General features: G+C 43.6%; 1 protein-coding gene across 1 annotated transcript; it reads right to left on the bottom strand.

Moving 5' to 3' along the window:
* Window positions 1-3,531: 3,531 nt before the first annotated feature.
* On the bottom strand, window positions 3,532-14,064 carry LOC136489420 (BTB/POZ and MATH domain-containing protein 1-like). The gene is made up of 2 exons (XM_066486063.1): window positions 13,174-14,064; window positions 3,532-3,708 (listed from the first exon to the last, which is right to left on the bottom strand). Exons 1-2 carry the CDS (start codon window positions 14,062-14,064, stop codon window positions 3,532-3,534), a joined length of 1,068 nt encoding a protein of 355 aa, XP_066342160.1.
* Window positions 14,065-14,350: the final 286 nt, after the last annotated feature.

Here is a 14,350-nt window from a genome sequence, read left to right as displayed (position 1 = left end):
TCCACCTCGTACCGAGCATGGGCATGATGACATGCCACGTCCTTCTCCAGCTCGTACCAAGCAAAGGCATGATGAGATGCAACATCCTTCTCAACAAGCGCAGCCGATACATGAACAACAAGTGTCTCATGAACAGCAATTGCCTTGTGAATAGCCGATACGTGAAGAACAAGTGGCCCCTGGAGCAAGTGATGCACAAGTTGACAAGGACGTGCCCGAATGGGAAGCTCGAAACAAAATCCCAATCAAGATAAGGCCATCGTATGTGGGCCTTAATGACGTCTCGTCGGTGCACAAGTGGATGGCCCATGACCAGTTCAAGCCTAAGAACCAAGTAAAAGAATTCAGAGCACCCGCTTCTGAGGAGGGCACCACTAGAAAACTGCACAAATGGTTTAACAAGTATCCAGCTATTGATAACCTCAAATGGTCAAATGATTGCCCAGATAAATATGAAAAAGGCAAGAACTTCCTACCAAACCGAGTCATACAGTGCTTGCCACGTGGAATGAGAAAGTTCCACGATTGGTACTTGCATGCTCAGATAACAGAACTAGAAATCTTACAAGCATGGATCCCTGCCGGCACATTTGGAGCCCCAGGTGGGCAAATTGCTGTTGAGGTTAAGGATATCCAGGCATGCTTCCACCTCGGACGAATGGAAATGAATCTAATTCGCATGTGGTGCCTGTAAGTCCTTGCCCTCTCGATATGATATGAATGTAATCTTTTGATTTTGTTGTAACTAACCCACGTCGTGATTTGTAGAATGCAAGCGGACTTTGTGAGAAAGGGGCCAGCTCTAAAACACGGGTATATAGACCCTTAAATCACCTATAGCATCAACAAATTTTAATTACCCTAAAGAGTGGAAACTAGATTGCAAAGAACTAGGAGGTGGAAAGACACTTAAGGAGAAAGAGGACATCAGGAACAAGAAAATATTGGAAGAGTCCCTCAAGGTTGCGGCATACATTGTCCTATGTTTTAAAAATCTCCAACAACACGATAATATATGGATATCATACCACTTCAAGTAAGTTCGACTGTATACTTAGCTTTTTTCAATATACTTTGTTCGATGCAAAAGAGCTTATGTGTTCCTTCTATGACTAAATTCATGTAGCGATCACTGGATTTGCATAGGCGTCTGGCTCTCACATAGCATGGCATGGGTCTTTGATTCAGCGGATTTCCTAGTCGAGACATACAAAGACTTCAAAGCGATTGTCAAGACGTATACATATCGACAATCCTCATTTTAGCTACTACGTTTGTATACATACTTGTAAGGTTCAATGTGGGATACTAACAAGTTGCATTTGCTAAAACCATTGGAACAGGGCATTCAGGCACTATGTCCAGGAACATAAGGGGAGGCATCATCCAAATAGGAAGGAAAAGTTGTATGTCAAAACTCTTTGTGCGGTAAGTGTCATTTACTTTGGTACTCCATATATTACGTGTCTGTCAATAGCATTACTTAACATCTCCATATGCAAAACACATGGTGCCCCAAGCAGAAGCCTGGGAGTCTACATTATGGATACTACACATGTATTATGATGAGTACCATCGGTGGCTACAATAGAAACCCCAATCTGGTAAGTTTGAACCTCTTTGCTCGTAGTATGAAAAGTTCGCATATGTTGTGATATAGTAAACCTAAACTTGTTCTCTTGTAGTTGGAGAAAGATAAAGACACGAGAAGGAACCCATACAAGGATGACGAGCTCTTAGAGATGGTCGGCGACCTTTGCAACTTCATAATGGACCAGATTGTGTACCATAAAGGCACTTACCATCATCTTCTTTCCGACTTAGGTAGTAATCCTCTATACCAACACCTTCGTGAGACTGATAGGCTAGCCCTAGGCCGTTGATGACAATGTGGACTTGTGGTATGGTTTGGATCAGACTTTGGAACGGTTTGGACTTTGTTTTGCATGTGGACTTGTGGATTTCTTAATGGACTATGTTATAATGATGGACTTCATAATAGACTATGTTGTAATGATGGACTTTTGTGAATTATGACTTGTGATGATATTCTAAATAATGGTCTTGTGTTTGTGGATGTATATATGTATATTTGTGGCAGTCAGATTCGAATTTGAATTATATATATATATGTGGTCAGATTTAAATTTGAATTATTTATTTTTTTGCTGAAAAATCCACTGTAGGGGCGGTTCTTGATTGAACCGCCCTTACAAATACACACAGCAGGGGCGGCTGGTGATACAGCCGCCCTTACAGAAGTCCACTATAGGAGTGGCTGATATTACCAGCCATCCCTACAGAGGGCACTGTAGGGGCGGCTGAAAACACCAGCCGCCCCTACAGAGGGCACTACAGGGGCGGTGAGGAAACCGCCCCTACAGAGGCACCCTCTGTAGGAACATCCTGGGAAGGGCGGCTGGCGCAGCCGCCCCTACAGAGGCTCTAGGGCCGCCCCTATAGTTAACTTCTGTAGTAGTGTTGGAAGCTCGATGATGCTGGGGAGCCAGCTCTGCCTCTATCAGTGTTGGGCCCATACAAGACAACTATCGGGGTCCTTGTAATGGACTTCATCTCCTTAAGGTACCAGTATTGGATTGGGAAAGAAGAAGCTCGACGACCCTGGGTAATTGCCGACAGTAGTAGGAGTTCTGAGGAAAGCTTTTAGAAGTTATCTAGTTAGCAGATGGTTGTGACATGACATTAGCCAAGCGACGAGGACTTCAGATCATGTCCACTTCATTTAAGAACTTCAGTGGTGACTTGCACAAGCACATGAGGAATGGGACAAAACCACACAAACACATGAAGAGAGGACACCAGATTCAATGCCGCCTTGGCGTCCTGCCCCAGCGCTCACACCACCGTCGTGACAGCTCATCAGCTGTGCGTGGCATGGTCACCTACCTACGGCCAGGACTAGCTCCACTATGGTCTCCAACTCCAGGCACCACCAATGGGATTTCCACGCAGCCTCGACTATGACTGGCGCCACACCGGGACTTCGTTCCTCCACTTCGACACAACTCGGTCTCGGTGTGATGTTGACCGGGCAGTTCTGGGTGGCGCCACGGGGAGGCATAGGGCGGATCTGGCTGGAGGGGAAGTGCGGGGACAGTTGGCTGCTCCGGTGCCATGGGGTGGCGGAGAGTCATGGCACGAGGTCCCAGAGAAGAGCTATGGCAGCCGGTGCTAAGGACGAATCGAGCGGCGGTGGCGCCAGAGGTAGAAGGATAGAGCGACGGAGGTTGAAGACAAGAGAAGAAAGGTCATTTTCCCCATCTTCCCCCTAACAAACTGAAAAATCAATAAAATAACCAGCGCGGTGTCATAAAAAAGGGTAAATTTTATAATGGTACTCGGCAAATTTCGACGTTGACAGTGTCCAATGTATAATTCTACATTTGAACCGTGTCCCATAGCAAAGTTTTCCTTGCTAATAATTACAAGTGTATATTCTAGATAATTTATCTGGCTTGCTTGATTAACCATCTACAAAATAAAACAGTACTGTCCTAGTGTGTCGACTGGTCAGCGAGCAACGTTAGCGAGCAGTTCGTTTGGAAGAGAGGGGCAACTGGTTGTCAGATGCTGAAACCTATCATCATCCATGATCGTCTTTAGATTGCTGGGAGACTTGAGGAATCTAAAGCACGTCTCCGTGAGCCCTTTGCATCCACGCTGCTCTGCAAGCACCAATGTTGTCCACTAGTAGAGAACAGACCTTTGATCCTCGGCCAAAATGGGCTCTAGTCCCGGAATTTTTTGCCCCCGGGACTAGAAATACCTTTAGTCCCGGTTGGAGGCTCCAACCGGGACTAAAGGTCCCTGCCCAACGGCTACTGCGCCAGACAGAGGTGGCAGGGACCTTTAGTCCCGGTTGGAGCCACCAACCGGGACTAAAGGTATACTTTTACTCCCGGTTGGTGGCTCCAACCGGGAGTAAAGGTCTACTCCCGAGCCATGGCTGCGCCCGGGGTTGGAAAGTTACCTTTAGTCCCGGTTGGATCCACCAACCGGGACTAAATGTTCTCCCTTTATAAATCGGCCATCTCCTCCTTCCTCCCCGAGCCCGAGCTCAGCACATTTTGAAGCTCACTGCAGTAGTGTTCTTGCTTCCTCCCTCCCTCCATTGTTCCTCCATCCATTCTTCCGTCGATTTCTTCGATTCCTCCGTCGATTCTTCAGTTGTAAAGGTTACCAATCTCATACTCTCATTTTTCACCATTTTCTTATGCCATTTTGTTCACTATATATATTTATGGTTCTTTATTGTGGTTTTTTTCATTTGTAAGCAATTTGAGCTCAAAATCACTTCAAGCTTGCATATTTACATGAAAGAAGGTTAAAGTATATATAAATATAAACTTAGAAAATAGTTAGAAAATTATAGCAAATCCGTACTAGTTGAACTTGCGGACCGTGTTCAGCTCGGCAAGCATGTTCTCTACCGAGCGGTAACGGACGTCAAGGAGGAGCTTTGATTCTACGAGGGAGAGCGACAACGGTCGTGGAAGACAGTGTTCCCTTCCTCGTAGAATCGGAGCTCTTCCTTGACCAAGTACGTGCCGTCCGGTGGAGAAATGCTCGCCGAGATGATCACATAAGCAAGGTCAACTAGTACGGATGGTTATTTATTCACATGTCCTGATATCGTCGTAGTAGTCTATCAATCACCGTACCTAAACGTAGTATATATAAATAAAAACTTAGAAAATAGTTAGAAAATTATAGAAAATCCGTACTAGTTGAACTTGCGGACCGTGTTCAGCTCGGCAAGCATGTTCTCTGTCGAGCGGTAACGGACATCAAGGAGGAGCTTTGATTCTACGAGGGAGAGCGACAACGGTCATGGGAGACCGTGTTCCCTTCCTCGTAGAATCAGAGCTCTTCCTTGACCAAGTACGGTGCCGTCCGGTGGAGAAATGCTCGCCGAGATGATCACGTAAGCAAGTTCAACTAGTACGGATGGTTATTTATTCACATGTCCCGATATCGTCGCAGTAGTCTGTCAATCACCGTACTTTTTATTTTAACTTTTTATGAAATGAAAAACTTAGAAAATAGTTAGAAAATTATAGAAAATCCATACTAGTTGAACTAGCGGACCGTGTTCATTTCGGCGAGCATGTTCTCTGCCGAGCGGTAACGGACGTCAAGGAGGAGCTTTGATTCTATGAGGGAGAGCGACAACGGTCGTGGAAGACCATGTTCCCTTCCTCGTAGAATTGGAGCTCTTCCGTGGCCAAATACGGTGCCGTCCGGTGGAGAAATGCTCGCCGAGATGATCACGTAAGCAAGGTCAACTAGTACGGATGGTTATTTATTCACACGTCCCGATATCGTCGCAGTAGTCTGTTATATGTGTACACTCCCATTCTTCTGTTAATTTACGGAAATATCATGTGAATTACTTACCTGCCGCAGTAAAAGACGAGAACACAATGACCATTAAAAATATCATTGTTTAGAGATCTAGATAATTTTATAGTTTGTTAATTTTATTTGTTTATAAAAGGAGAAATTTATAGTGTATTAAAAAATGAGTATAGAGAGTAGATGGCAACTGCTTCTGGGTCCTCGGCCTCTCATGTGTTTCCAAAGCGACTTAGGCTGGGCCTTCCTCTCATTCCATGCGGCAAGTGTCGTGATGAGACGAAGATTGTGATGGAGTACCGAGTGAAGAAGGAGGGTCCCAACAAGGATCGTATCTTCTACAAGTGTCCAGATCGCAATGTGAGTTATTTTATCATATTTAATGATTATGGTTAGTTTATACCTATTTTCATGATGGTTGTGATTAAAGTTCTAATTTTTTGTTTTAATTTCAGTGGGATGGCAGTGGACGATGTTCAGGCTTCTACTGGGAGGAAGAGTATGTTGAACTCGTGCAAAAATATCTTGCACAACAGGCAGATACGGCGGCTAATGAGGCAGTGATCCAGCCGAAGAAGCCCAAAGATGTTGCACAATCGGGGGATCTGTCTGTTTTAGTTGAGATTGGTCGCGAAATCCTTGTGCTCCTGAAATGTATTTTATCTTTAGTTCTTTTAGTGGTAGTTGGGATTGTCTACATTGTAGCGATGCTTTCATAAATTTGTATCTTTTGTGGTGGCACACATGTTGTATAAATAATTAATTATGATCTAGGTTTTAATATGATATTTATGTCATGTAATGCAGATGAGCCGTCATTGGATGTATAATGCTGATCGCCGCTCCCAAGAGTTCATTGACGGCGTGCATTCTTTGTTACGTGCGGCCGAGGCAAACAAACGCGACGGTTTCATGTGCTGCCCATGTGCCATATGTAAGAATACGGTGGAATATCCTTACTCAAGGACTCTTCATTCACACTTGTTCAAGTCGGGTTTCATGCCAAACTATATTTGTTGGACAAAGCACGGAGAAACCGGTGTTGTAATGGAAGAAGGTGAAGAAGAACAATGGGACGACAATGATATTATTCTTGATGGTGCGTGCTTCAATGATACTACAATGGGAGAAGCTGAAGAAGAGGTAGCCGCAGAAGATGAGCCGGCTGATGATCTTTGTCAGGTCATTCGTGACGCACAAAGAGAATGTGAAAGTGAAAAGGAGAAGATCAAGTTCGAGCGGATGCTAGAAGATCACAAGAAATTGTTGTACCCAACTTGTGATGCAGGGCAGAAAAAGTTGGGAACCACACTAGAATTGCTGCAATGGAAGGCAAAGAATGGTGTATCTAACAAGGGATTTGGAGAGTTACTAAAAATCCAAAAGAAGATGCTTCCAAAGTATAATGAATTGCCTGCCACTACCTACGAAGCAAAACAAGTTGTCTATCCTATGGGGCTAGAAATAGAGAAGATACATGCATGTCCTAATGACTGCATCCTGTACCGTGGCAAAGAGTATGAGAAATTGGATGCATGCCCGGTATGCCATGCGTCGCGGTATAAGATCAGGCGAGATGACCCTGGTGATGTTGAGGGCGAACGTCCGCGTAAGAAAATCCCTGCCAAGGTTATGTGGTATGCTCCTATAATACCACGCTTGAAACATCTGTTCAGAAACAAAGAACATGCAAAATTGTTACGATGGCACAAAGAAGACCGTAAGGTAGACAATATGTTGAGACACCCTGCTGATGGGTCCCAGTGGAGAGCAATCGACAGAGAATTCCCGGAGTTTGCAACCAAAACAGTGGTATCCGCATAGATGCCACAGACCCGAATGGGAATAAGCAGACATATTATGGACGCATAGATGAAATATGGGAACTAGAATATGCACCTACTTTGAAGATCCCATTGTTCAAGTGCCAATGGGTCAAGGTGACGGGAGGCGGGGTAACAGTAGACAACGAGTATGGAATGACAACAATAGACCTTAGTAATATTGGGTACAAAGACGAATCAATCGTCCTTGCCAAGGATGTGAATCAGGTGTTCTATGTCAATGATATGTCTACCAAACCAAAAAGAGGGAAAAACGATAATGACTCAACCAAAGAGCCAAAGCGCCACATAGTTCTTTCAGGGAAAAGAGTCATCGTGGGAATTGAGGACAAGTCGGACATGTTAGAAGAACATGAAAAGGATGACCGAATTCCGCCCTTCAAAGTGAACAAAGACCCTAGCATCTTGGTAAATGATGAGGACACTCCATGGTTACGAAGCGATCATAACCAAGGGACATACGTAAAGAAGAAGTTCACTGCTATGCCCACTTGATGATATAGTGATTTAATATAGTGTGTGTTTGAGATATTATGTAATAATTGTGAATTCAGATGTTTATTATGTCATGTTTCAAATTAAATCAATGTTTGATTTGGTGGGATTTCTCTCTCAAAAAGGTAAATTAGGATACTGAGTGATGAAAAATTAAAATATTAACGTTAAAATGATGTGAAAACAAATTTCCTGTCCAAAACCAATAGTTTTAATAATTTTAATTAAACACTACATTTTTGCATTAATGAAATAATAAATATTAGTTACATTATGTTTTATAATTCAAACAAAAAATAAAAAAAGTTAGGTTATAGATTTTTCCTATGTGCAATAAACAAAAAGAAAATTCATATTTTTAACAAAATAATTTTATGCCTTTTATTTAATTTACTATGTATTTAACAAAAACTATTGCATTTCTATTGTATTTAACAAGACTATTGCTTAAAACAGGCGGGAAACGAAACTGCAGGCCACCTTTACTCCCGGGTGGGAAGCCCACCCGGGAGTAAAGGTGGGCTGTAGTTTCGTGGCCCGCCAAAAAAATCCTTTACTCCCGGTGCGTGTTACCAACCGGGAGTAAAGGTATACCTTTACTCCCGGTTGGTAACACGCACCGGGAGTAAAGGTATCTTTACTCCCGGTTGGTAACACGCACCGGGAGTAAAGGGTTTTTACTCCCGGTTGGTGGCTGGCACCGGGAGTAATTCTCTCTGATATATAACCTCCAGCGCCTGGCGCAGATCGATCCGCTCGTCTTCTTCCTTGTCGAACACCGCCGCCCTCTTCTTCCTCGCGCCGCCTCCACCGCGTCCGTTCGCCTTCCGTGACACCAGCGCTGCCCTCTTCTTCCTCGTGCGGCCTCCACCACGCGCGCCCGTGCCCCTCCTCCGCGCGCGCCCGTGGCCCTCCACCGCTCCCGTGGCCCCACCGCGCCCGAGGCCCTCCACTGCCGAGCTCGAGGTGATATGTTCGTCGATCTCTTTGTACATTCGCCCGAGCCCTCCACTGCCGAGTTATAGATCACGTCGAAAACTACAACTTTGGTGTAAGCCATGTCAACGCTCGAGGTCGATTGAAAATTCCAAATTTTGAATCACAAAATCTAGGAACTGAAAATGAATATTTGGAACTCTATGCAGCGAGCGAGGCCAAAGAGAAAAAGATGGAGTTGTCAAGCTCACATCTCAAAACCATATCTTAACGCAAGTTTTGAATATTTGGATATTATATGGATAAATTAGCAAGTTTAGAGTGTCAAAAACTACATTTTATGGTACTAAAATACATTTTAAGATCACTGGGACCTGAACTCATGACAAGTTTAATTAAGGACCACCAATGAAATTACTTTAGAAATTAATTAGATCGATGTAAATCCATGGCTTGTATAATAAACACGCTATATATTATTTGGAAACCATTGTCGTTGTCACTAAAGCTGAAAATGATCCAGCCCATCAACCGCCATATATTCATCACTATATGATATGCCATTATTCCAAGATGCAGTTTCAATAGAAGAATTTTTTCTATCTTCATAGATCAATGTTTGTTAACGAAATTTTATCCAAATATATTCATGTAGGGTCTTTTTTTTTGAAGGATTTGTTGTAGGATATATAATGGTCAAATAGGAACTCAATTTTGATACCCAGTTTGTAAACTTAGCGTTTTTTAGTTTATAAAAAATATCACATGTGATGATGTAAGCAGTTTTGGTTGGACTTGCATGCATGGCTACAGACAAATGAAGGAAAACTTCAATGTTTCTTCATTTGTGAACTTTGAATATACAGATATAATATATTAATGTTGCTAAAGTAATATGAGCATTACATATTTTTTCCGGGAAGACAATCTTCAAACTTTATATCATAGCATCAGAGATCGCCTGTAGAAGAAGAAAATAAATTCTTATCATTTTGGAAATAGTAATGGTTATATTAGCAATAAGACACATATAGTTACATTTCATAATGACTTATACTTACATTATCAACATAGAATTTTCTCATATGATGAATGACTACATGGTTCACATGGTACATAGGATCACAACATCACGCACCGACACCGCCCCGGCCCGCCTCACGTCGTCGTCGTCGTCAGCACGCCGGCCCGCCTCACGTCGTCGTCGTCAGCACACCGGCCACCGCGCCGACACGTATATATACGTCATTTGTATTCATATGCATGTATATATACGTCACGGAGCACCGCCGCCCTCGTTCGTCCATGCGTTTCTATGTATACGGCGGAGCACCGCCGCCCTCGTTCACCCATGTGTACAGACATAAATACGGCAGTGTGGAGCACCGCCACTCTTGTCACACCGCCCTTTCTCGTGGCCTAGTTGATCAACATTTATATTATCGTTATCGTTAATGCTAAACAATCACACCAGGGCGAACCGCGCTGTTGATGTCACTGACGTGGTTCGCCCTAGTCACCGACGCAATTTGCCCTCGGCCGTTTATGTATAGCCCTAATTCGCCCTAGTACCGACGTAGTTCGTCCTAGTGTGGCGAATTGCGTCCGTGACCGAGGGGCAAGATTTAATAATGCATATTGTTCGTAGATTTTACGCATGTAAGCAAAGATTTGACGTACTATATATTGGTTTTGTTTTTTGAAGCTAGATGGCCGACCCGAGAAACATGGATGAGGAGGAGTTGATGATGAATTTGATCAACACTAGCACTCAAGTTGCCGGCGATGATGGTGCTAAAAATAACGTGCAAGAGGATGCAGATGACGGGAGTCAGTACTTAGCTCTTGAACAAAATGAGCAACAACAGATTGGCCAAGTATATATTTTTTATTATTAGCTATATATATTATCATATGTCTTATGTGTGCTCATGACATTAAAAATAATGTTTATGTTTTGTAGCCCTCTGGATCGACATCAACAACTACAACGAAGAGTAAAAATGTTCGAGGTCCCAAAAAGCCATTGGAGGGCCGCTTCATCATCTCGGAGTTCAATGTGGATACAGGAGAACCGGGGGGGCCGAATAAAATGAAATTTGTGCACCACTGTGGTTACCTTGTACGGGACCGGCTCCCAATTAGTACCCGTGAATGGAAGAAGAAGACCAATGCTCCTCATATCAGTTTTGTCTCCGATCGTGACAAGGCGTTAATTTGGAATGATGTCTTGGTATATTTCACGCTCCAAACAGATGGTTATGATGATATAATAGATGGTGATGAATTGAAGGAGCGAGTTAGGGATTGGGCAATGAAGAAGATGGCCACCCAGTTTCAGACTTGGAAGAAACACCTATACACGACGTATGTCAAGAAGAACATAGCACCAGATTTTACTGTCCCAGGCCCGATCTCAAAGCAGAGGCCCTATTGGGATGAGTTTGTACAGTACAAGACTTCGGAAGAGGATGTGAGTCGGGTGATAAAGAACCAACGTAATGCCCAACAGAAGACATACCACCATACCTTGGGATCAGGTGGCTACCCGACTGCCATTAAGAAGTGGAACAAAATGGAAGCAGACCTTCTTGCCAAGGGTATCAGACCAGAATCACTCGAGTGGGGAGAACGTGCAAATGTACCTGCTAAACAAGTGGTACATGCAGGCGTCTACCAGTGGAGACTTCTGCGTTAGTGTCAGAATTAGAGACGAACATTGGTTCCGTGGCGATGATATTATGTATGTTGACTTTGCAGAATTTCATCAACTATGCCACCTGACCTCTCTGGACAAAGTTATCATTAGCTGCTATTACCTGTAAGTAATAATTCTTTCAATCTATTATTAAACTCATCATATGTGTGTATATGCATATAAATTATCCTAACAAGTACTATATATATGCAGATTTACAATGACAGAGCTCAGAAAGGAAGGCTGCAATGAAATTGGTTTTGTTGATCCCCATATAATATTCAAAGACCCAATTACTCCAAAGACTAATTGGAAGTCTGAGTCAGAGAGTAACCTCATGAACTTCTTAGTGAACCAACGCCACAAGAAGGATATACTCTTTCCCTATAACTTCAAGTGAGTGTTAATCATATCGATCATATCCTTAATGGCTCATATGTTGATTCTAGTTAATTAATGAGTGTTATGCGTTATATCCTATAAACACATGCAGCAATCACAGGATATTGATGGACATCGATCTGGTGAAAAGTCACTTGATAATCTATGACTCGATGAGAAAACCACAACAAGACTACCAAGATATGATAGATATTATCCAGAGGTAATTTCGGGATCTCTAGCAACTATATATACACACAAACATGATGATTAACTATATCTGATGACGTGGCAAATTTTTTATTGGGCAGTGTTTGGAAAACCTTTATTGAGAAGCAACACATGGAAAAATGCAAAGCGCCACTTAATGTAATCCCTTTGAAAGTAAGTCCCCTGAATCGCATCATCTTTATTAATTAAACATATAGCTTTCACCGGATCACCAGATTGGATGACAAATCTTTTTCTTGTAAAGTGGTGTCTGAGGCAGGAACAGGGGAACAACTACTGTGGTTACTATGTTTGCAAGTTTATCAAGGTGCTCTCCCAAAGAACTCCTACAGAGAGACTCAAAGTACGTTAAAAATACACTATATATTTATTTAATTATTATTATTGATTGTGTTACTATGTCTTTATATATATATATGTACATATATTAATTTATTTTCCTTTAATTCAAACCTGTAGACTCGATGGTTGGAGGAAAAGGTCATACGGCAAGACCAAATCAAAGCAATTCAAGAGTCTATAGCCGGATTTTTTAATGAGCAGGTCATCGATTCCAAGGGCGAGTTCTACTTCGACCCAACACTGCCATTGAAGCCAAGCTAGAGGATGAGAGGAAACTTGTTATGTCACAACAACTGTAATGCAATCTTTTGTAATATATGCACATGAAATAATATAATGTAAAATACACATATGCATGCATGCATGTAAATATATATATGATGCATGCATGCATATATATATATATATATATATATATATATATATATATATATATATATATATATATATATATATATATATATTTCTATGCTTGAATTGTGTGATTTAATACGTTCATTGTGCTTGAACCGAAACATACTATCTGCGCGTATAAATGTATAATTAGCAGCGTACAATACGACTTCGAAAACCTATTTTGAAAAGAAAAACAAAAAAATAAAAAGAAAAGAAAAAAGAAAAAAACCTTTAGTCCCGGTTCGTATTACCAACCGGGACTAAAGGTGCCGGCCATCGTGGCATGTCAGGAGGCACCTTTAGTCCTGGTTGGTGTTACCCACCGGGACTAAAGGTCCTCCTTTAGTCCCGGTTCCTGACCCGGGACTAAAGGACCCCCCTTTAGTCCCAGATGCTTGCTCCCGGGTGGGGAACCGGGATTAGAGGGGGTTCCCCACCGGGAGTAAAGCTCGGTTCTCTACCAGTGGTTGTCACCATGCTAGTGCTGATGCACTCGCAAAGCTTGTGCTTGCACATGAGCTTGAGCCTCTCTAGGTCATACCTATCCGCCGCCACAAGCAGATGCTGAGCCATTGCATCGGTATCACCCTTGTCCATCTCAGGCAGCGCGTCAGTGTAGATGAAGTGCAGCATAGCCTTGAACACTCTTGGCTCCATGTCATCAATCCGTACGTGGCTCTTCCTCTCCTTCATGGGACCGAGGAGTTCTGCCATGAATACCGGGGACCGAGCAGCGAGCACGACCCTATGCGCAGCGATCGTCTCCTCGCCGACCTGGAACGTGACGTCTGCTTCCACTCCTGACGACAACACACTGCCGATATGCTGGTTCATGTCAGACGGTGGCACCGTGACGAACTGCGAGGTGACCTCTGTCCGGATCTCCTTGGAGACAGTGACATGGCACCTGACCCTGAAACAGTCGTCCTTCAGATAGTCTGATTCCTCCAGGGCCTTCCTCTCAATGAATTTTTTGTACCCCCATGCGTATGAGGAGTTGTTGAAAGTGCGTATGACGCCGTCGCTTAAACAATACGGCGGAACTGGTTCTCCAACGTTGTCAAGTAAACTGAACATATAGCTTGCATCAACACGCCTTGCATTGTTGTGATTGAGCTGCAGGTAGAATTCTATCCAACCAGCGCTCTCTTCAGTTTGACCATCAGGGTAGTACCTGATACACCAGAGATGGCCTCCGATGTCGAACGGCTCGGATTTGATGAATTTGCCACTGCCGAGTCCCTTGGTCCGGGAGTAGCCGTCGATCTTGAGGACTTGCGACCCCTTCAAGGCCATGGCGATGATGGCTGAGGCGCTGTTTGCATCGCTGGTGCCAACCACGCCGCAGGACATGCACGCGCCCATATTGGAAGGACCAGAATACTAATTTGCCGGCAGCGATTGCAATTTGCATGTGGAGGGTGTGAACCGAGATAATATGGTCATATGGCAATGGAGGCGGCCGGAAACCGGGGGGGGGGGGTGTCTTAGGGTCCGACCATCGGACGCTAACACTGCGCCGATGGATTTTCCCGCGCGTCGGCAAGCATCAGCGCACCCCAGCGTATGTGATTTTCCCGCGCGTCAGTCAGCAACGCGCAGGTAGCGCGCGCGGTGGGGGAGGTGGGCCCTACGCGATGGGTTAGCCAAA

This window comes from Miscanthus floridulus, chromosome 10, assembly GCF_019320115.1.
Source record: "Miscanthus floridulus cultivar M001 chromosome 10, ASM1932011v1, whole genome shotgun sequence".
Lineage (NCBI taxonomy): Eukaryota > Viridiplantae > Streptophyta > Magnoliopsida > Poales > Poaceae > Miscanthus > Miscanthus floridulus.
This window is presented reverse-complemented; position numbering and strand designations above follow the sequence as displayed.